This window comes from Chlamydotis macqueenii, chromosome 19, assembly GCF_036417535.1.
Source record: "Chlamydotis macqueenii isolate bChlMac1 chromosome 19, bChlMac1.mat, whole genome shotgun sequence".
Classification (NCBI taxonomy): domain Eukaryota; kingdom Metazoa; phylum Chordata; class Aves; order Otidiformes; family Otididae; genus Chlamydotis; species Chlamydotis macqueenii.
The window spans coordinates 2,290,772-2,312,340 of NC_141574.1; the positions used below are offsets into that span (position 1 = coordinate 2,290,772).

Sequence of the window (21,569 nt, forward strand, 5' to 3'; positions counted from 1 at the left end):
GTGCTGTAGATGCGCTGGGAATGGCCGGAGTTCAGCAGCTAGAGCTTGACTGTCTGGCACTTTCGGTGTGGGAGCAATCGTCCGACGTTTGTGGTATTTGGGGATTTTTTTTCCGGTGGGCGCCCAGGTTCAGCTCGTAGTAAACGTCGAAGCCCTGTTGGTCAGGGAAAGCCCGGAGCCCCGATGTCTGTGGTGCTGTAGATGCGCTGGCAATGGCCGGTGAGGAGCAGCAAGAGCTTGAGTTGCTGGCACTTTCGGTGTGGGAGCAATCGTCCAATGTTCGTGATTTTTCTTTTATTTTTCTCAGTGGGCAACCAGGTTCAGCTTGTGGTAAACATCGAAGCCCTGTTGGTCAAAGAAAGCGCAGAACCCCGACGTCTGTGGTGCTGTAGATGCACTGCCAAAGTCCGGTGAGTAGCAGCAAGAGCTTGAGTTGCTGGCACTTTCGGTGTGGGAGGAATCGTCCAACGTTTGTTATTCTTCGGGGTTTTATTTCAGTGGGCACCCAGGTTCAGCGAGTGGTAAATGTCGAAGCCCTGTTGGTCAGGGAAAGCCCGGAGCCCCGATGTCTGTGGTGCTGTAGATGCGCTGCCAATGGCCGGGGAGGAGCAGCAAGAGCTTGACTGGCTGGCACTTTCGGTGTGGGAGTAATCGTCCGACGTTCGTGATTTTTCGGGGGTTCTTTTCAGTGGGAGCCCAGGTTCAGCTGGTGGTAAACGTCGAAGCCCTGTTCGTCAGGGAAAGTCCAGAGCCCTGATGTCTGTGGTGCTGTAGATGCACTGCCAAAGTCCGGTGAGGAGCAGCAAGAGCTTGACTGGCTGGCATTTAAGGTGTGGCAGGAATCGTCCGACATTTGTGATTTTTCGGGGTTTTTTTTCAGTGGGCGCCCAGGTGCAGCTGGTGGTAAACGTCGAAGCCCTGTTCGTCAGGGAAAGCCCAGAGCCCCGATGTCTGTGGTGCTGTAGATGCGCTGCCAATGGCCGGTGAGGAACAGCAAGAGTTTGTGTTGCTGGCACTTTCAGTGTGGGATCAATCGTCCGACGTTTTTGATTTTTCAGGGTTTTTTTTCAGTGGTCAACCAGGTGCAGCGGGTGGTAACTGTCGAAGCCCTGTTGGTCAGGGAAAGCCCGGAGCCCCGATGTCTGTGGTGCTGTAGATGCACTGCCAATGGCCAGTGAGGAGCAGCAAGAGCTTGACTGGCTGGCACTTTCAGTGTGGGACCAATCGTCCGACGTTTGTTATTTTTCGTTTATTTTTTTAAGTGGGTGCCCATGTGCAGCTGGTGGTAAACGTCGAAGCCCTGTTGGTCAGGGAAAGCCCGGAGCCCCGGTGTCTGTGGTGCTGTAGATGCGCTGGGAATGGCCGGTGAGGAGCAGCAAGAGCTTGACTGGCTGGCACTTTGGGTGTGGGAGCAATCGTCCGATGTTCGTGATTTTTCGGGGTTTTTTTTCAGTGGGAGCCCAGGTGCAGCTGGTGGTAAACGTCGAAGCCCTGTTGGTCAGGGAAAGCCCGGAGCCCCGATGTCTGTGGTGCTGTAGATGTGCCTCCAATGGCCGGTAAGGAGCAGCAAGAGCTTGACTGGCTGGCACTTTCGGTGTGGGAGCAATCGTCGGACGTTTGTGATTTTTGGGGATTTTTATTCACTGGGCGCCCAGGTTCAGCTGGTGGTAAACGTCGAAGCCCTGTTCGTCAGGGAAAGCGCAGAGCCCCGATGTCTGTGGTGCTGTAGATGCGCTGCCAATGGCCGGTGAGGAGCAGCAAGAGCTTGACTGGCTGGCACTTTCGCTGTGGGAATAATCGTCCGACGTTCGTGATTTTTCGGGGTTTTACTTTCAGTGGGCGCCCAGGTTCAGCTGGTGGTAAACGTTGAAGCCCTGTTGGTCAGGGAAAGCCCGGAGCCCCGATGTCTGTGGTGCTGTAGATGCACTGGGAATGGCTGGTGAGGAGCAGTAAGAGCTTGACTGGCTGGCACTTTCGGTGTGGGAGCAATCATCTGATGTTTTTGATTTTTCGGGGATTTTTTTTCAGTGGGCGCCCAGGTGCAGCTGGTGGTAAATGTCGAAGCCCTGTTGGTCAGGGAAAGCCCGTAGCCCCCATGTCTGTGGTGCTGTAGATGCGCTGCCAATGGCCGGTGAGGAGCAGCAAGAGCTTGACTGGCTGGCACTTTCGGTGTGGGAGCAATCGTCCTATGTTTGTGATTTTTCGGGGATTTTTCAGTGGGCGCCCAGGTGCAGCTGGTGGTAAACGTCGAAGCCCTGTTGGTCAGGGAAAGCCCTGAGCCCCGATGTCTGTGGTGCTGTAGATGCGCTGGGAATGGCCGGTGAGGAGCAGCAAGAGCTTGACTGGCTGGCACTTTCGGTGTGGGAGCAATCGTCCGACGTTCGTGATTTTTCGGGGTTTTTTTTCAGTGGGCGCAGAGGTGCAACTGGTGGTATATGTCGAAGCCCTGTTGGTCAGGGAAAGCCCAGAGCCCCGATGTCTGTGGTGCTGTAGATGCGCTGGGAATGGGCGGTGAGGATCAGCAAGAGCTTGACTGGCTGGCACTTTCGGTGTGGTAGCAATCGTCCAACATTCGTGATTTTTGAGGGTTTTTTTTCAGTGGGCGCCCAGGTGCAGCTGGTGGTAAACGTCGAAGCCCTGTTGGTCAGGGACAGCCCGGAGCCCCGATGTCTGTGGTGCTGTAGATGCGCTGTGAATGGGCGGTGAGGAGCAGCAAGAGATTGACAGGCTGGCATTTCGGGTGTGGGAGCAATCGTCCGACGTTTGTGATTTCTTTGGATTTTTTTCAGTGGGCGCCCAGGTGCAGCGGGTGGTAAACATCGAAGCCCTGTTGGTCAGGGAAAGCCCAGAGCCCCGATGTCTGTGGTGCTGTAGATGCGCTGCCAATTGCCGGTGAGGAGCAGCAAGAGCTTGTGTTGCTGGCACTTTCGGTGTGGGAGCAATCATCCAATGTTCGAGATTTTTCAGGGGTTTTTTTCAGTGGGCGCCCAGGTGCAGCGGGTGGTAAACGTTTAAGCCCTGTTGGTCAGGGAAAGCCCGGAGCCCCGATGTCTGTGGTGCTGTAGATGCGCTGCCAATGGCCGGTGAGGAGCAGCAAGAGCTTGACTGGCTGGCACTTTCGGTGTGGGAGCAATCGTCCGACGTTTGTGATTTTTGAGGGTTTTTTTCCAGTGGGCGCCCAGGTGCAACTGGTGGTAAATGTCGAAGCCCTGTTGGTCAGGGAATGCCCGGAGCCCCGATGTCTGCGGTGCTGTGCATGCGCTGGCAATGGGCGGTGAGGAGCGGGAAGAGCTTGAGTTGCTGGCACTTATGGTGTCGGAGCAATCGTCCGATGTTCGTGATTTTTCGGGGTTTTTTTTCAGTGGGCACCCAGGTTCAGCTGGTGGTAAATGTCGAAGTCCTGTTCGTCAGGGAAAGCCCAGAGCCCCGATGTCTGTGGTGCTGTAGATGGGCTGCCTATGTCCAGTGAGGAGCAGCAAGATCTTGACAGGCTGGCAATTTCGATGTGGGAGCAATCGTCCGACGTTCGTGATTTTTCTGGGATTTTTTTCAGTGGGCGCCCAGGTGCAACTGGTGGTAAATGTCGAAGCCCTGTTGGTCAGGGAAAGCCCAGAGCCCCGATGTCTGTGGTGCTGTAGATGCGCCTCCAATGGCCGGTTAGGAGCAGCAAGAGCTTGTGTTGCTGGCACTTTCGGTGTGTGAGTAATTGTCCGATGTCCGTGATTTTTCGGGGGTTTTTTTCAGTGGGCGCCCATTTGGAGTGGTTGGTAAATGTTAAAGCCCTGTTCGTCAGGGACAGCCCGGAGCCCCGATGTCTGTGGTGCTGTAGATGCGCTGCCAATGGCCGGCGAGGAGCAGCAAGAGCTTGACTGGCTGGCACTTTCAGTGTGGCAGCAATCGTCCGACGTTAGTGAATTTTCGGGTTTTTTTTTCAGCGGGCGCCCAGGTTCAGCTGGTGGTAATCGTCGAAGCCCTGTTGGTCAGGGAAAGCCCGTAGCCCCGATGTCTGTGGTGCTGTAGATGCGCTGCCAATGGCCGGTGAGGAGCAGGAAGAGCTTGAGTTGCTGGCACTTAAGGTGTGGGAGCAATCGTCCGATGTTCGTGATTTTTGAAAGATTTTTTTCAGTGGGCCCCCAGGTGCAGCTGGTGGTAAACATAGAAGCCCTGTTGGTCAGGGAAAGCCCGGAGCCCCGATGTCTGTGGTGCTGTAGATGCGCTGCCAGTGGCCGGGGAGGAGCAGCAAGAGCTTGACTGGCTGGCACTTTCGGTGTGGGAGCAATCGTCCGACGTTCGTGATTTTTCGGGGTTTTTTTCCAGTGGGCGCCCAGGTGCAACTGGTGGTAAATGTCGAAGCCCTGTTGGTCAGAGAAAGCCCAGAGCCCCGATGTCTGTGGTGCTGTAGATGCGCTGGGAATGTCCGGTGAGGAGCAGCAAGAGCTTGTGTTGCTGGCACTTTAGTTGTGGGAGCAATCGTCCGATGTTCGTGATTTTTCGGGGGCTTTTTTCAGTGGGAGCCCAGGTGCAGCGGGTGGTAAACGTCGAAGCCCTGTTCATCAGGGAAAGCCCGGAGCCCCGATGTCTGTGGTGCTGTAGATGCGCTGGGAATGGCCCATGGGGAGCAGCAAGAGCTTGACTGGCTGGCACTTTCGGTGTGGGAGCAATTGTCCGACGTTCGTGATTTTTCTGGTTTTTTTTTCAGTGGGCCCCCAGATGGGGTAGAAAGCCCAAGATTAAATATTTTCTTCATGAAAAGGCACCTTAGTACTTCAGAGATACTTAATTTTTTGAGGGAGAAGGTATAGGTCTGTCTTACAAGCACAGTAATTGTTGCTTAGATGCACCCAGAGCCAGGTTAATTTGTGAAGAGCAGAATGGATGAGCCCAGACTGGCCCCATACGCCCTCCCCGCGCCGACAATCCCCGCTTCCCTCCTGTCTCACTCAGCTCCCTTCCATCTCCGCCTGTGACCACGGGCACGATGGCATGCGCTGCATGTGCTGTTTGCCCAGGAGGTACGCAAGGCTTGTCAGATGGCTGCCGGCCAGCCTGGGGACGGTTGAGCCCACCCAGCTTCCCTTGGGGAGAGATTTAGCTGTCTCCTTACTACCTAATCAGATCTTTCACTTGGAAACTTGCCTGCCTGCTATCCCTCGGTCAAATCTTGTCGACACTGACCGGTAGTACCTGGGGAAGGAAGGGTGAGAGTCAGACAAGAGCTTCCAGTCGCGTCTGTTCTGAGCCCTTCAGGAATGGAAGTGTTTCTGTTTCACCGTGCACCAGGACACGGGTTGCAGACAGGCATCTTTTGCTGTTCCTTGCGCTGTTGAACCTTTTAGACCACAAGCACTTGGGAAAGAAGCAAAAACAGTTAGGGGTCTATAGGGGATGATGGGCAATACCAGCTGTTCAAAACTAACAAAATGTTAGGGGCCATGGTGAATGCTACTGGATTTTTAGGCGTCAAAGTAATACGGCTTTACAGAAGTAAGTCTGCATATCGCAGCCCATCGGGTCTTTTGTTCTCAGTATCTCCCTCTTGTATATATGTCCTCAACTAGCATGCTTAAATAGTTCATCCTGCAGCCTGGAAGACTAGAGAGGGTAACCTATCCTTTCAAAGTCTTTCCTGTTCTCTTCCATCCATAAATGTTTTTCCTCTGGCATCCGGAGTACCTTTCCCAGCTGCTTGTGCACAAGAGCACAAGGCTGTTCTGGACTGCTTTTTGGGAGAATTGTGTCACACTGACAGCAGTAATTTGGGGAGCAGTGGACTGCAATCGAAAATCAGACATGCCTCCTGTAAACCAGTAGCTGGGTTGACAAGAGAGTTAGTGAATTACTCTGCTGCTAATCTCTGCTGAGAACGAGGAACAAGGTTTTCTCTAGGAAGAGCAGTATCCTAGAATCATAGAATCATAGAATGGTTAGCGCTGGAAGGGACCTTCAAAGCCCGCCCAATCCAGCCCCCCTGCCAGGAGCAGGGACATCTCCAGCCAGATCAAGTTGCTCAGAGCCTCGTCCAACCTGGCCTTGAACGTTTCCAGGGATGGGGCATCCACCGCCTCTCTGGGCAACCTGGGCCAGTGTTCTACAACCCTCATGGTCCTGATAGATCAAGAAGTTTGTGAGGCGGTTGTGGTCGTCATAGTACAGTGAATTCAGGAGGTCTGCAAATCTCAGACCATGTATCTTTTTTTGTTTCACTGTATTGAGCTCCCAGCTTCTGTCCATATCTGTAAAGACAAGTTCCCCCCTCCTGAGAACTCTGTGAACATACTTCACCTCATCAGTCATAGTGACAAGGGTGTGTTCTGAATGAGTGTGGGGGATTGAAATGAGAAGCTATCATCTTCAAAAACTTACCGACAAGGGAATTTCAAATATGACAAACATGAAATAGGGTATTGCAAGGGCTAACATGACGCAAATGATGAACATTTTAATGATGATACTTAGATTTAGTCTGTTCACCATATCTTTGTCATTTGTGGATGGAATTCCCTCTGAAATGAGAGAGAGAAGAGAGAATACTTCAGATGTGTTTAGAAGCCTTTGACAATTCAAAATTTTCTTCATTTTGGTTAGGTTGGGCTAGGTTAGGTGGACCAGAGCAGAGGAACAATTCACAGTGTGCTGTAGGCTTTCATGGGAAGCTGTAGATCTCTCTAGAATCTCAGAAACTTTTTACTTTGAAGTATCTCAGGTATCTTTCAGTTTCTGCCTGGTCCCCAGATGAAATTGGTGTGTAAGCCCAGTCACAGCAGTAAGACTTGTAACTTCCTGCTGAAGTCAGGTGAGGTTTTTAAGGGAAGCTAGGAGCCCCTGTGGGGCACGCTTAAACGTGGGTAGCTTCTTGTGAATCTCACTGCTCAAACGCTGTTTTCTCCTTACAGACGTGGATTCACAAAGCACCTGGGCCAGTGCCTTTATTGGTAGAGGCAATGCTGCTCTCCAAAGAAATTGCTGTTTGGGAGAACTCATCAAAGTTGTGTGTGTGAACGCCAGTATCTTCTGTCCTTTGCATCTACCGCTATGCTACTTTTGTGGCTCTGGAGGGAGAATTGGGACTTACTCTCTAAAGCTTGTCCTTCTAGGTGCACATGCTGGACAGTCAAGGTCTCTGAAACAACTTTCATCTTGGGCAGGTTTGCTGCTGTAACACAGTTTGATATCCCGGGCAGAAACACTGGAAGTAAAAAGAAGTTTTAAAGCTGGATGTTTGTTTCTGTTTGAAGTGAAGAACCAGCAGCAGTTTAAGGCTAGAATGACTTGCATGCTGACACAGTTGGCAAGAGGTGGCAGCATACTTGGCAATTTGCAGTAAAGTACTAGAGACCGTTTTCTTGCTCGTATGCAATTTCCCAATGTACAGCTTTTTCTGTATGTATTAATATTGGAAACTGTGTTTGCCAGAATGTCCTGGCCCTCCCAAAAGAAGGGCAAACAACAGCATGGAATTGTTCCAAAGCCTGAAGCTTTTCAATAGTGTTAATTCTGAATCATTACTTTCTCCTAGTTTTTTTTTTTGGTTTTTTTTTTAATAACTGCTAAAGTATCAGTTATATGGAATTGAAGACTGCCATCCTCTGACATACCTAAACATACATTTGCTACATTGAACTTTTTACCTTTTTGAATAAGAATAAATTTTCTCTGCAACTGTTTCCTATGGTGCATTAGTAAAACACAGGTGTGGTTGGTAACAGATTTCGTGCCTGTACTGGTGATGACTTTCAGGCTCTGCAGGGTACATTCCTCTGCTGTCTCGCTTCTGAGATCTTCGTACATCTTCAAATACATATTTATTTACACAGGTCTTTGAAGACTGAGGCATTCCAGACTGATGACTTTTTGGGTTCTGCTTAACTTCTCCTTGGTTTCTGCTATCTCAGGGGCTGGAAGAGGATAAGAAACGTTAGAAATGGTCTCTCTTAGATTATTTGCAATTCATCCTGCAAAAGGTTCAGAGCAGCAGTTAGCTGTGGGGGGACGTACTGCTGGAAAGGAACTTCAGAGACAGCTCGCTGTTAATGTTACAACGAGGAAATTCAAGCAGGTTCTCTGTGTGGAATCCCTTTGGTGGTTCTTTTTTGATGGACTGGCTTTATTCTTAACGCCCAAGCGTTGTTACACACCAGAGGACAATATTCACACCGTCTCACTTTCTAGTAACATAACTAGGGGCAACTCCTTGAATAGGCAACAGACAGAGCTCTCTGTTTGGGAACTCAGAAGGCTGCGTGGGAGCTGAGGCTCTAGTCGAGGCCCTCGGATGCTGAAATCTGCAAGTTTCAGATTTTATGCATAATTGCTGACGGCAAGTGACACCAGTTCATCACAGGTTACTATAGCGGTCTCTCATTGTTTTTTAGCAAAACAGAGCTAAAATTTTGCATGACCTCCTGCATCCTTCTTGGTCAGGTGGCTGAGGAATAGCTGAGAGCTGAAAATGCTAACCACACCATTACGAACCCTGACAGCTTTCCTCCTCCATTGACTCCTTACCTTCCAGGAAGATGTTCAGCCTTCTTAATCTGCCAGATATTTCTGAGGCATTTTCCACACGACATGTGTATTCCAAAGGGTCTGAGGGAATGGAGCGAAGGATGAACCACTTTTAATTACAATGCGCAGTTAAGTCAGTACTACCTTCTTTTAGTAACTTATTTTAAATGTCAACTTTTTGCTGACAGCAAAGGTGCAAGAATTGGAGGTGAGGGCGTACAGATTAAAGACTTAGTTCAGCATATGGTAGAAGAGAGAAAGTTAACATACAAAGATATATTTATTCCTAATATTACGTGAGTTAGTCTCTTACAAAATCCTTAGTTATATTCATTTAGAGCTTGCAAGTTTGTGAACTTACCTTTGCTGCTGAGATGGTTGTGAGCAAACATTAAGCTAAATATTAATACAGTGAGCATAATTCTATCTTCTCTTGATAATCTCGAAGCCCCTTTTATCTTTACTGCTTCCTTTGAGTGATGTTGTAAAGGTGTTTGAGCAGATACCGAGCTGATTAGCAGAGATCCTTGAATAGCTCTATAATCATGTATTCCTGTTCAAAACTCCTGCACCTTTAACCTGGTCAGAAAAAAAAACCTTGTCTGTCGGTCAGATCTCCTTTCAGTAGGTGTATCACAAATTAACCTGAACACGCGTCCCAGAACTAAGCACTGGAATGGGGAAACGCAGCGTCTCGTGGGAGAGGCGTCCGAGCCACGCCGGGGTCCTGGTGTGAGCTGGGGGTTGATGGTTGCTGCGGGGCTGAGCTCCTTCTAGAATGTGGCCCCATTGTGAGGGGCAAACAGAACCCTTTCCTAAAGCCGCCTGCCCCGAAGAGAGGGGCCTCGGAACCTGCCGAGAGCTGCAAGAGGGCTTGAGCCAGCCCGGGCCCCCAACACCCGTGGGCCAAGGGCGAGCCTTGGTGCACAAGCGTGGCTACAAACGCCGTGTGCCGCCTGGGTGACAAGCACGGGTGGGGGTTCCCACGGGGAGAAGTACAGGCTGGTCCCGGGCCTTTTTAGATTATTGGTAAACCTGTCTGAAGTTTTAATCAAAAAGCCGCTGTGAGATTTCCTTAGGCTGTTGGGCGATTGTTGTTGGAGAATTGGCATTTTCTGTTTTGGACACAAGGTGGCGATGGAATCACTTTTTCCTCCAAAGCCTCTGGCTTTTGCATGCTGAGTAACCCCAGGTTTGTCTCCGAGCACAGAAGGATGGAGTATCGGTGTTCAGTCTAAACCCCTGACATTTCAAATGACCGAAACCCTAGGGACTCAGGAAGACGTTTCCATAAGCATTGACAATGCCAGAAGATGTTTAAGTTTAAAAAGAGAGCAAGTGGAGTGGCAACGGCTTGCACGTCAATATTTATTTTGCATGCCTATTTCATCTAGATATTACTAGTGGGATGCATTTTAGTGTAAATATTTACTATTTACAATCCATCAGGTGGTATAAAAAACAGATTCTCTTTGCACTTCCCTCTTCTGCCAGTTTTTAATTTTAATGTATTCAGCTGCTTTAGTTCAATTTTTTTTTCAATTAAAATTGAAAAGCCAATAGTAGAATTGAAAAAAAAAACCAGAATGATAAAGATGTGAAAAGATAAGATAGTTCTAGAATCTGAAATCGCATGGCTAGTGTGAGATACGTTTGATCTGCGCGTCCTGATAAATTGGCCCTCATATTTACGATTAAGTATTTTTCTAAAGTGCGGTGTTTGATCATATTTGACATCCAGTTACCATAAGCTGCAACTTGACACCAGCCATAAAGAATTAATGTAGAATAAGGACACCATTCACCATTTTCCAATGTAAAAAAAAAAAAAAGAATTTGTCTTCCTGAGAAGTATAATATCCCATACAGTTCCCCCTCCTGAAGTGTAATATAAAGAATATGTAGCTGCAAGTCAACACATTTAAATGGTTATCCAGTTGAATGCATCTTTTATTTTGGAAATAGTGTATTAATGCAAAATAAAATAAAAATGTTCACTCACATTTCTTTGCTTGTGAGATGCAGTGCATAGGTCTCCAAGAAAGAGCTATTAGGATCCTTTATAGAGGGGGATTTCATCAGCTTGTCAATGTGTGTTCTCAGCTCATCAGACGCTTCCCTTCTGTGTCCTTTCTTAAGCTCTATTTCCATACTTGCTAATTTTTATGCAACTTTCTCAAGATAGTAACCATTAAGAATCCAAAATTGTACATAAAAACTCATCTTTGTCAATAAAAACTCAAAAACATTAGAAAGCCAATTTGATTATAAATAATTCCAAACAACTAAATGTTTATTTTGAATGCAGTTATCTGATACCATTACTAAATACTCACCATCCCATCTGCAGTGCTAGTTTTGCTTTCCGGTTAGTTCTGCTGCGTCTCTCCCTGGGCTGGGAATGCCGAGACAAGCCTAACTTGGTAATTTTACAAGATGATTTAGGGTGCTTCCTGAAGCTGTAAGAAAACTTAGGAGCAGTAACAGCACATCTTGTGGACCGCGTTAGCGATGGCAGCTAACTGGAAAGAATGAGGTATTTTGTTAGTGATTATCCCTGAAAACAGGCAGATACTGTCAGTGTTGTGAGGATTAACGTTTTCGTTCTGATGTTTAAAATCTTCTGTAACGTTTTCTAAATAGCTAAAACATTATTTTGCTTTAAAAAGCGATCTGACCTTTCTCTCTTTTATTTGCCTGCCAGGACGTGAGCTGTGCCAGGATGGATGGCGTCACTAACCCCCCTAACCTAGGATGATCTCTCCTGTGTTTGCACTGGTGATGTTATCAGAGCCTGGGGAAGAGATGTGGAATCCTAACTCGGTGTCATAAACGGTAATAACGTTTTCCCTGTATATTTTTTTTTAATTATTGACTTGCATTATTAAGGCTATGCTTGCTTTTTTGAGCAAATGGGAGGAGGAGGGGTTGCACGTGTGAACAGTGCACGCACTCATGAGTCATGTAAAAGTAAACGATGTACCGAGCCCAATTTCTGAACATAGTAGAGAAAGGATGTGCATTTAACTACCCCCCTCCCTGCAAAGCAGAAGTATGGTTACAGTTCAAACTCAGATTAAACTATTAGGAGGCATGTCTGTACTTTGTGAAACAGTGGTTGCATTAGAACACGTTATTGCTGCCCACAGTTTGAAGCTTGGACATGTTTTTAACCAGTCCTTTGTAACTACTTCAACCTAGAACAGAGGGAAATTTTGAACACATTTCTGCTCCTATGTAAGTCACCGCAAACTTCACCAGATGTCCTAAATGCGGAATTTGGCTCAGCGTGGCCACTAATAATTGCTGGGTGTTCCTTACCCTGCGGTGTGTTCCAAATCAGTTAATTCCTCCCAAATTGTCTTTCCTTGTTAAAAGTGTTCCACCAACACTTGCTCACAATGAGGTGAGATTTTCTGGCTGGCTTCAGCGAGTAAGAGCAGGTACGAAAGGTATAAAGCCCAAAGCTTTGATTTGCTTGTGTAAAATTCACATAATGGAATATTTTGGGATCTGTCCCGGGCTGTATGTGTATAGGCTATTAACAACTGTCCTTCTGACGTGCCCTGGGATCCATCTGTGGAAAGCCTGACCGTTAATGTTCTAATAAGTGCTGCTTTAAGGCCATCAAAGCTGAGGGTGGCCCAGGGCTATTATTACTGTTTAATTTCAAAAGCACCTTCCAAAGCCATGCTTTATTTTTACGGTTAAAGCGTTTAGTTTGCTGTTTTCATGTGTTCTTTTTTCTCTTTGCCCTTGAACGGGAGAGTTGCTACAGGATTTAATTATATGTAGCAATCACTCCTCCGGCAGTATTTGAATAGTATTTAACAGCTGAATGGATGAAGTGGGCAGGGCGGACAAGCAGCGTGCAGGTTTTAGCACGACCGGAGTACTCGGAACAGTAGACAGGATGAACTAAGCACCTGTCGTAATCTCCGATTTTGTAAGTTCTGTATATAGTTATTGTCAGTGATTTAGGACAGCATCCCTCAGCGTGCCAGGCGCTCCCCCTCACTTTTGCGTGAGTTGGGCTTTAGGACTGTGTACGATTAAGCTAACGTTGACTCGCCTTCTCTCTTAGCTCCTTCATACAAATATTTAAATGGAGGAAGATCCTTTATGTAAAAGACGTATCTCTAGAGATATAAATAAATAAAAATGTCCGTGTTAAAAAGTAAAAAAAGCGGGAGGAGTAGTTCTTCAGACCCTTGTCCACCTACAGAACAAGTGGCTAAAGGTCAGAGAACAAGTAGGAAACGCTCTGGCAGCGCCTGGCCGGCTTTGCGGCGTCGTGGCCGTGCGTTATCTGCTCTGCCGCCCTGCCCGCGCCCCGGAGGGGCCCGGCCGCTGTCCCTGCTCCCCGGGGTGCCGAAGTGCTGAGCCCGCTGTGTTGCGTTGCAGGGCCGGGGTCGCTCCTGCACGACCGGCGGTTGCTGCAGGCGAGGGTCTCGCAGAACGTAGGGGGTGCTGCTGCCCGGGCCGGGCCCTGCTGCGGGTCCCGGGTGCCAGGAGGGCGCTGGCCGCGTCGGGCCTGGCCGCGTGTGCCAGGCCCTGTGGCCGGGCCCCACGGCAGGCTGGGCCCCGCTGCCTGTCGTCCCGCAGCCCCCGGGGTGCATTTTTCCCCAAAACGCAGCAATTTCGGGGCGCGCGCGGGGGCCCTCGGGCAGGGCCCGGAGGGGCAGCGGGCGAGCAGGCCCAGCCAGCAGCGCCCCCGCCCCCGCCGCACCGGCAGGCAGTGGGCGCGCCGAGCCGGCCGCTCGGGACTTAGGCATCTCCTCATTGGCCACTCCCCGCGCGTGATTGGTCACGCCCCCCGCCGTGTTCCGTCCGGGAGCCAATGGGAACGGCGGAGGGCCGGGCGCGGGAGGGGCGGGGTTAGAGGTGGCTGACCTGAGGTAACCCCTCGCATCACACCACCGCGGCGGCGGGGCCGGGCGCGGGAGGCGGGGCCGGGGCGGGGCGGGGCCGGGACCGCGCGGTGAATTGAGCGGGGGGGGGGGGTGGTCCTGTGCCGCGCCCCCGCAAGCTCCGTTGCCCAGCGCCAGGCCGGGGGCCCCGCCGCGCCTCCGCAGCACCCGGCACCCTGAGGTGAGCGGGGCCCTGCCGCAGGGCTCGGGGCGGGGAGGCCGGGAGCGGGACCCGGCGGGGCTGGGCCCGGGGGAGCGCGGGCCGCGCAGCGCCCCGGCTTTGTCAGCGCCGCGCGGGCGGGCGGGCGGCGGGGAGGGCGGGCAGGGGGTTCCCGGCCGCGGGGATGCGGCGCGGAAGAGGCGGGCCGGTTTCCACCCGGTACCTCGCCGCTGCCCGCGGCGGAGCGCGGTCTGGTCCCGGGCCGGCCTCGCCGCGGGTCTGTGCCGCACTGGGGGCGTGGGGTTCCCGTGTAGGGATCGCTCGTGGGGCCTCCCCGGTGCCCACCCGCCTGCCTCGGCCGAGCTGGCTGCCGCTCCAGCGCGGAACAACAAGTTGGTTGTGGCTTTCCCTCGTGAGAGCGCGTTAATTCACAAAAACCGAGCCCGCGTGTGCTGGAGCCGCCGGACTGGCGCAGGGCGGGAGCGTGGGGCGCTGGCTCTGCCGGCTCGGGCATCCCTCTTCCTCCCCGTCATCCTCCTCCCGCCCCTGACGGGGTTCCAGCCTCTTCGGGGAGAGTGTGGGGCCTGCTTTTGCAGAGGGGCGGAAAGGAGCCCTGGGGGAGCCTTCTGGAAGGTGCTGCGGGGTGCTTAAAGTCATCCCGTTGTAAAAGCGGCTTTGCAGAACGAACCGAATTGTTATTCTCACCTCTCCTTTCGGGATATCTCTTAAGTCTTCATGAGAAAATTTTAAAATGAATTGTGTCACGTTTGAAAAAAAAAAACAAAACCAAAGTAAAATTGAAATCTATTCCAGTTTAGCAGGCTGTAAATGTGCAGCAAACCGTTTAAGTTATGCACAATTCTATCAAAGACAATGAGATTTATACACAATCTTGAGTGTTCTAGCAAACTAGGACAGCTGTAAACATAGGCTCTTTTTTTTTGGCTTTATGTTCTTTTTGAAAGTGACACAGGCATATTTTACCTGAGGAGGCCTACAGAGCATATATTCCACTTGTATTTTTAGCTTTGTGTGTCTGATGTTGATACAGTGACTCTGAACACTGACTAAGTAGAACTTCTAACCTGTGGGCATGTGGTTTGTGAAGTACTTTTCGATACAGAAGAAGCAATAGAACTTCACAGGGTATTTGGTATTTCCTGAGAACATTTTAGGGTGGGAAGTGAAGCAATGCCCAGTTATTAACCAGGAGGCATGGCTCAGGTGGAGCAGAGTTTGAATCGCAGCCCACCAGTTGCGTAGAGGTACAGGCTGGTGAAGTTTTGAGACTGAGCGAGTCTTAAAATGCAGTGGCAGCTGGCCTGACGGGAGAACGCAGGCAAGCAGCTCTGCAGGTAAGTGGTTTGATGCTTGGTGGCCCATCTCAGTGCAAAAATCTCTTTGCGCTCTCCAGATCTGGAAATGTACTTCCAGTCCTGGTGTAGGTGAGCATGGTGCTGATTTTTTGTGTTCAGTAAAAGCAAGTAAGTAGTCAACCTGTTAAGAAGATACCATCTGTTTTTAGTTTATTTTAACTTTTTTTTGTTCCTTTGTTTTCTATTACCTGTGTTCATTCAGCAAGGAAGGTGAAAGTACACATGTCCATTTCATTGTCTGAAAATGACTTGTGTTGTTTAGCAACGCCACAGCTCCCTGGGCTTTAAACAGGAGACCTTTACATAAAACTAGCTTGGTTCATTTCATTTTGATATAACTTATCGATATTGTAGAGGTGCTATTCTGAGTCTTTGAAAGAACCTACAGCTCATTTTCACTGAAATAATGTTCTCTTCAGTAGTGTAATTCTCTTCAGAATGGCGTGATTTGAAAAAGTTGGAAACTTAATTTCCAGATGACGTTATATAAGTTTCATGTCTAGGTGTATTTTACAACAATAAAAATGATCTTAAAGTGAAACTTATAAAAACTTCTAAAGTAATATTTTTACATGTGCATTTCATTAGCAAGCAAAAATTTTACTAATGGTAGTGCTGAAGTTGTGGAGAAGTGAATTGGATTTTGCTTCACCTCAGGCAAAACCAGGTTACATTTTGAATTTAGATTGCAGAGTTTTCATTGCTTGTAGTGTGAGGCGTATGAAGAGCATGATTTGAGTCTTAAATACCTTGATGTCTGCAGAGCTGAGAAGGCAGAATAAATCTGTGTGTCTTCAGAACTCTAATGGGAGCTGTTTTCAGGAGGAGGGGAGGACAGAGTGGCTCAGGATCTGTAAAGGTTCAGCTGTGATTAAACACTTTTATGTCACTAAACACGTTCAGAGTGCATGATGCTACCTGTTCTTAAATCTTTGCAAGATTGACTTCTCAGTCTGTATCCTTCTGTAACTTACAGTTCTTTTTCAGCAAGATGTTCTCCCTCTGCAAAAGTTGCCTTGTTTGACAGGCTATAGCCACCCGCAGAAATAAGCCTGGGGGCTGCATGTTGTTGAGGAGCCAGACAGTTTTGGATTTTGGGGTCTAGATCAATGTCGTTAAAACAAACAGTACTGCTAAGGTTAGTGGTACGTGAATGTTCTCTAGGTGATCAGCTGGGTGCTGTGTTGAAAACTATAGTGAAGAGACTTGGTGAGACTTGTGCATTCCGTTTGCGGCTTTGAAAGCGAAAGGCTTCTGTGAGGAGATCTCTGAGAAAGTGTACATTTTATTTGGCTCCGGACCATGCTGAAGTTAATTTAAATACAAATGATGAATTTCAGCATGCTGAGAACAAGCTGAGCTGATGTCTCATTCAGTGCAATGTTGAGTTACCAGCTGATTGCAAAACTTGAGCGGAATTCGTGACATAGGGACTGCGCTACAAGGAGCTGGAAGTGCGTTGGTAAATGGACTGGAATGGGGCTTCGTGGGTAACTGACTGCTTTTGAGCGCAGTTGTACAAACAAGGTGTTCGAGTCAAGCTGTTTTGAGTGCAGCATTGGGGATCAGGAGCCTTGGTATTGGTTTGATGCTTTCTCATGAAGTGTTTGAGTGAAATGCTTCACTGCCTGTTACTCTGTTTCCTTCTCTGCTTAGGGGAAAAAAAAAAAAAAGCCTTGCTTATTGATGTAGAAGTTCTTGAAATTGGAAAAAAATTTTCTTTGTTTAGAAATAATTGAAGTTAGTTTGGCTATATCCCAGGTTCTTCAGTGCTGATAACTGTGCCAACAGTAAATCCATCTGGAAGAAATTCTCTAGGACTGATTTGATGCCAGGATAAGTACACACGTAAATATTGTCTTCATGTTTATATATGCAAACAAAATTTGATTAAACTTTGTGCTGTTGAGCTGTAAGTCCTGCCCAAGCACCTCAGTTAGAGAACTCTTCCTGTATGGTTTAGTTTCTGCCTGTCACAGGTATGCAGACTTTGCAGTCATGCTTCCCTTTCTTCTCCATCTCTAGCCTCAAAAAAGGCAGCTCGATCCACCCTTTTACTGCCTGTGTCGGACAGGTATTTGTGGCTTTTCAGTCATGCGATGAATGGTTAAGGACGTCTCTCTAAAATGAACTGCCTGTGGCCCCAGTGAAACTGGAGTTTGTGGGAGTAGTGATGTCGACACAGGGTTTGATCTAAATAATTCAGTCAAGTACATTCATGGTAAAAGTGCATAAGCCAGTTGGATCAGTTTTTAATTCTCACTTACTGGTGAAAATAGAGTGTGGTGTTTAAAGATTGCACTGTCTATAAATTCCTTGTCTGTGCTCTAATTAAAAGCGTGATCATGTCCTATTTGTGTTATAACGTGGTCCAGTTTTGCTTGTGTACCGGATGAGAGCTGTCATGTTCACACCAAACCAATTATGCTGCATCCCTGTACTTGGCATAACGTGACTATAATTAGCAGGACTGATGAGGTTTTCCCACTGGTTTAGGATGTCAGTGGGGCATGCGAGTTAAGGGTGTCAAAACAGCAGTCCTTTCTGTGTAGTGAAGTACCTGTTGGGGGAATGGGGCCCCGAGATAAGTGTCCGCTCGTCTTGTCCTTGTCTCTATTGCTGCATCACAGGTGGTTGGTTTTTTTGCAGGTAAACTATTTTTTTTTAATGTAAAAATATGGTATGTTAGTTATATGTTTTAGCCACCACTTTTTCTTGACATTTCTAATTATCATTGAGGTTTATTCCTGGCCATCAAATTCAGCTGAAATTGGCCAATAGAATCAGAAGTTGACAGAAAAAAAAAATGTTGGACGTAAGTAGGTAGCACCAGCACAAAGCATAGTTCATTTTGGAAACAGAACTTAAGTATGTGTGGGCTGATGGGGTGTGCGCTAGCGCGTTGCTCAGAAGTTGCCAGAACGGTAGACGAGCAGGAGGTGTCACAGCTTGACTTGAGCATCGCAGGTTCAGTGCCTGGTTTACTCTGCGACCCGAGAAAGCGATCTAGTCTGCTTTGTATATGTGGGGGTTTTTTTTCACAACAGTTTTGTGTTCAATGATTTGTATAGTTGGGAAAACACACATAGAATATTCTTCTTCATAATATTTACTTGTTAATTCTTTTCTTTTCCAGTTCGTTTTGGAGGTGGATAACTGCTCAGATTGCAAGAATAACAAGAGGTTAGTGCATTCCTGATTTTATAGCGGTGTGATTTCCAGCTGTGTGTAGCTATCATATATGTGCGTCGAAGTCAGGCAGACCGGGGCGTATCACATGTTTCTTCCCCATCCCACCTGTCTTTGTGCTGTGAGGTGCTCCTTTGTTTTCTCCATCTGCCAGGCTCTTTCTCAGTTGTAATTATTGTTCTTTTTAATTTTGAAGAAAACGCGTTCATTCCCTGCTGGAACAACACTGAATTTTTGATACTTTCAGTTCCCTGTGTTAAGAGATTCTTCTCTCTCCATGTAATGATTTTTTTTTTTTTTTTAATGGGAAATGGAGACCTGAATTTTAGTATTTTGCTCTGACAATTGTAAGTCATACCACTAAGTTTCAATATATTACCATGAAGTAGATGCTATCCCCTAATTGCCAGGGATGATCTGGGACCAAAAGGTTAAAGTCAGGGTGAAGTTACACAAGGTGGCTGAGCCAGTCACTGCTCACTGTAGTCAGCTCACTGTGGCCAAAAAAGGGATGTTTGCTTCTGTCCTTACCAGTCATTCCTTACCAGTATCTTCCCATCTGCTCCCTTTGCTGCTCTGATTCCACTTGCTAACCTCACAGGAGGTTGTCTTGTTGGTTACAGTTCTGATGATTTTGTTGAATTAGATCAGAGTGTGGTCTGGAAAGCACGAGGGAGGTGGGGAGTGGGCAGTGTGAACACAGCTGGGGTGGAGAAGGGAAGAGGTAGGTATGAATGGAGTGAGACCTTTCCCTTTGGCAGCGGTGGGTTGTTCGATTCTGTAAAGTCATCCTGGTGGTCACTTATCCTCAGACTTGAATGAACTTTGAAGACTGAAGTCTTCCTAAAGCTTGATCTTTTCAAGTTAAGGATAAAGCAGATGGCACAAGAGCATGTGGAACAAGCTTAAAATTAATTGCTGCTTGCGTTATACCTGTTACATGTGTAGAGAACTCTTAGAGAGCTGTTTTTTAAGAAGTTATTCAGTTAATCCTGCAGTTGTTCAGGAGTCTGTGGATGCTTCTCTAAGTGAAATTTCAAAATTACTCACTTTGCCTGAGATGAAACTTTCCATGCCATTCAGCCCAAAGGTAGCAATTCTGCACTGTGCTTGAGCTCTTGATATGGGAAGCTGAGATCATATTTTAGGGAGGCAAACTATATGTTCAGTTCATTCTTTTTCTCTTGCCCAAGTACCTGCTGGTGACCGCAGTTGGAGGCCGGGCTTGTGTGCCGAACAGATCGTAGGTCTTGCCTAGCCCCGCCTGGCTGGCAGGCCGCTGGCCGTTGTGCTGTGTCTGCTCCCCAGCGTTTGGTACGTCAGCTCAGGTTCCTAAAAGAATCCTGAGAAACATGAGGCCTTTTGAAAAAAAAACGTAAGAGAATGTGTCTTACACCTGACAAGGCCTGGGAAAAGGGTGTTTTAGATCAATCAAATCCATCATTTGAGTAGCAGTAAAAAATGCTGTGTGCAGTACCTGGCACAGTGAGTCCCAGCATTCAGATGCTGTTGAAGTTCCAGTTTTTAATCACAGAATGGCTGAGGTTGGAAGGGCCTCTGGAGATCATTTAGTCCAACTCTCTGCTTAAGCAGGTTCAACTAGAGCCACTTGCCCAGCAGCTTGACCATGTCCAGTCAGGTTTTAAATGTCACCAATGACTGACTAACCAAAGAATAATAGCAAAACAAAAATTTGGGATTTGTAATTGTGCATTTGTACGTGATTTTTTTTTTTTTTTTTCTTAAGTGACTCCTGCAGCTTTGTCTAAACTAGCAAGTTCTGCAACAGATGAGAATGACCACCTGCTTTGGTCGTGTAGTCCTTGTGCAAACAGAAAAGTCAATGATTATAGCTGAAGTAACTGTTCTTGATCTTGGGCTCCTACCTAGGTTCAGCTATGGTGTTTTAACATTGTATTTCCTATCAGAAGTGAACCTTGCTTTGTCCTCTTCTTTGCCCCGGAATAGTGGGTATTGATCTCAGGTTCTGTTTTTTTTTTGCTTTCTTTTGCCCTTTACAGTGCTGAGAGCCCAATTTGTAGGAGTCATGGAAGAGTCTTCCCAACCCACTAAACCCCTGGAGGTGAACCCTCACTCTCGCTTTATCATTGGCTCTGTGTCAGAGGATAACTCGGAAGATGAGACAAGCTCCTTGGTGAAACTTGATCTGCTAGAGGAAAAAGAGAGGTCTTTGTCGCCTGTGTCTGTCTGCTCGGATTCCCTTTCAGATCTAGGACTTTCTAACGCTCAAGATGGCCTGGCAAGCCATATGAGGTATGGATAAAATCGTACTCAGATTCGGTCTTCAGTCTTCTTACCCCATCCATTCCAAAGATAATCCAACAATTCAGCTTTATATCCGGGTTTGGCCTCAGGTGTTTTTGTTGTGCCAAGACGTCTTCTGGCATTCTATTTCTAAATGATCTCTTGTGTGTTTATCTGTATCAAAACCTTCTATTTTCCGTTGGTTTTAATGAAATATCTGTGCCCAAGTTCCTTAAGCACCTTTCAGACATCTCAGCTGTTGAGTGTTATGGTGGGTTTGCTTATACTGCATGTCTCTTGTCTCAACTTTCAGAAAATTGAAATGCATTGACTGAGATCTTTAAAGTTTTCACTTGTGTATGTCTTTTAGGTAGACCATCTTTTTTGAGAACAAGGACACTATTTGCTTATTTTGTCTTCGTGTGGGATTTGCTGCTTTATATGTAGGCAAAGAATTGGCGCTACAGTGGGCAAGATCAATAACTCCATATTGCTTGGAATGTTCTTTTTGTTTTGTATAGACAAAATTTTGTTGACAGCCAAAGAAAAGATTGGTGTCCTGCGAAGTGGTGATAAGCCAAGACTTAATATGGTAGCTGCTGCTTGCAGCTCAGGGAGATGTTGGCCTCACAGCTGGGAGAAGGGCTGCTTCACTCCTACTCCTAATTCTTTGTGGCTCAAATGAGCTATGAAATTGGGCTTTTGAGATCGTGATGTCAATATTTCCTTGTCAAAGAGCCCCTTTATTTTTACGGCATTGCTGGTTTGCATACCACTAGTGGGATGTGCACATTGGGTTTTCTTTGTTATAGGCTAGGTATCTTGTACTTTTCAGTGTGTGTACAGATCAGTTTCTTGGTGTGTGATCAGTCTGGCTTCACTCTTCCATATCCACGTCATTTGTTTCCCATATTCCAGGTGCGCAGAGTTGTACGCAGTAGTGTCCCTGAGGTCTTGGCAGTGCTGGGTGGGGTGAGGATGTGGTGTACATGGGGAGCAGCGCTCTGTGAACAATTGCCACCCTGAGTATTGATAAAGTTATACTAGGTGTAACCTGTCACTACTGAATTGCAGCGGCTCATTTCAGGTTACTTTGCCACCGAGTCAAATTCCTTTAGAATTAGAGTCTTGATTCCAAAGCATCTTCAGTCACTCCTAATTTGA

At 47.6% G+C, this 21,569-nt stretch overlaps 2 protein-coding genes across 9 annotated transcripts in view; one reads left to right on the plus strand and one right to left on the minus strand.

Moving 5' to 3' along the window:
* Positions 1 to 5,139: 5,139 nt before the first annotated feature.
* Positions 5,140 to 10,894, minus strand: C19H17orf78 (chromosome 19 C17orf78 homolog). Of its 2 annotated transcripts, none has more exons than XM_086763337.1 (6): positions 10,842 to 10,894; positions 8,506 to 8,586; positions 7,629 to 7,895; positions 7,073 to 7,186; positions 6,364 to 6,503; positions 5,140 to 5,184 (listed from the first exon to the last, which is right to left on the minus strand). In XM_086763337.1, the coding sequence occupies exons 3-6, from the start codon at positions 7,798 to 7,800 to the stop codon at positions 5,155 to 5,157; spliced, it is 456 nt and encodes a 151-aa protein (XP_086619463.1). In that variant the 5' UTR covers positions 7,801 to 7,895; positions 8,506 to 8,586; positions 10,842 to 10,894; the 3' UTR covers positions 5,140 to 5,154. The 2 variants fall into 2 exon arrangements, with proteins under 2 accessions (XP_086619463.1, XP_086619462.1); XM_086763336.1 differs by having other exon boundaries at positions 5,147 to 5,346.
* A 323-nt stretch (positions 10,895 to 11,217) lies between these two features.
* Positions 11,218 to 21,569, plus strand: part of ACACA (acetyl-CoA carboxylase alpha) — a 129,186-nt gene continuing 118,834 nt past the window's right edge. For 5 of the 7 annotated variants that reach the window (XM_086763184.1, XM_086763187.1, XM_086763186.1 and 2 more), the window contains exons 1-3: positions 13,527 to 13,596; positions 18,088 to 18,134; positions 20,162 to 20,414. In XM_086763184.1, the coding sequence (XP_086619310.1) occupies positions 20,188 to 20,414 (227 nt within the window). In that variant the 5' untranslated portion in view covers positions 13,527 to 13,596; positions 18,088 to 18,134; positions 20,162 to 20,187. Of the gene's footprint in view, positions 11,341 to 13,526; positions 13,597 to 18,087; positions 18,135 to 20,161; positions 20,415 to 21,569 lie in introns of those variants that run through there. The other 2 variants (XM_086763185.1, XM_086763190.1) reach the window with 2 other exon arrangements.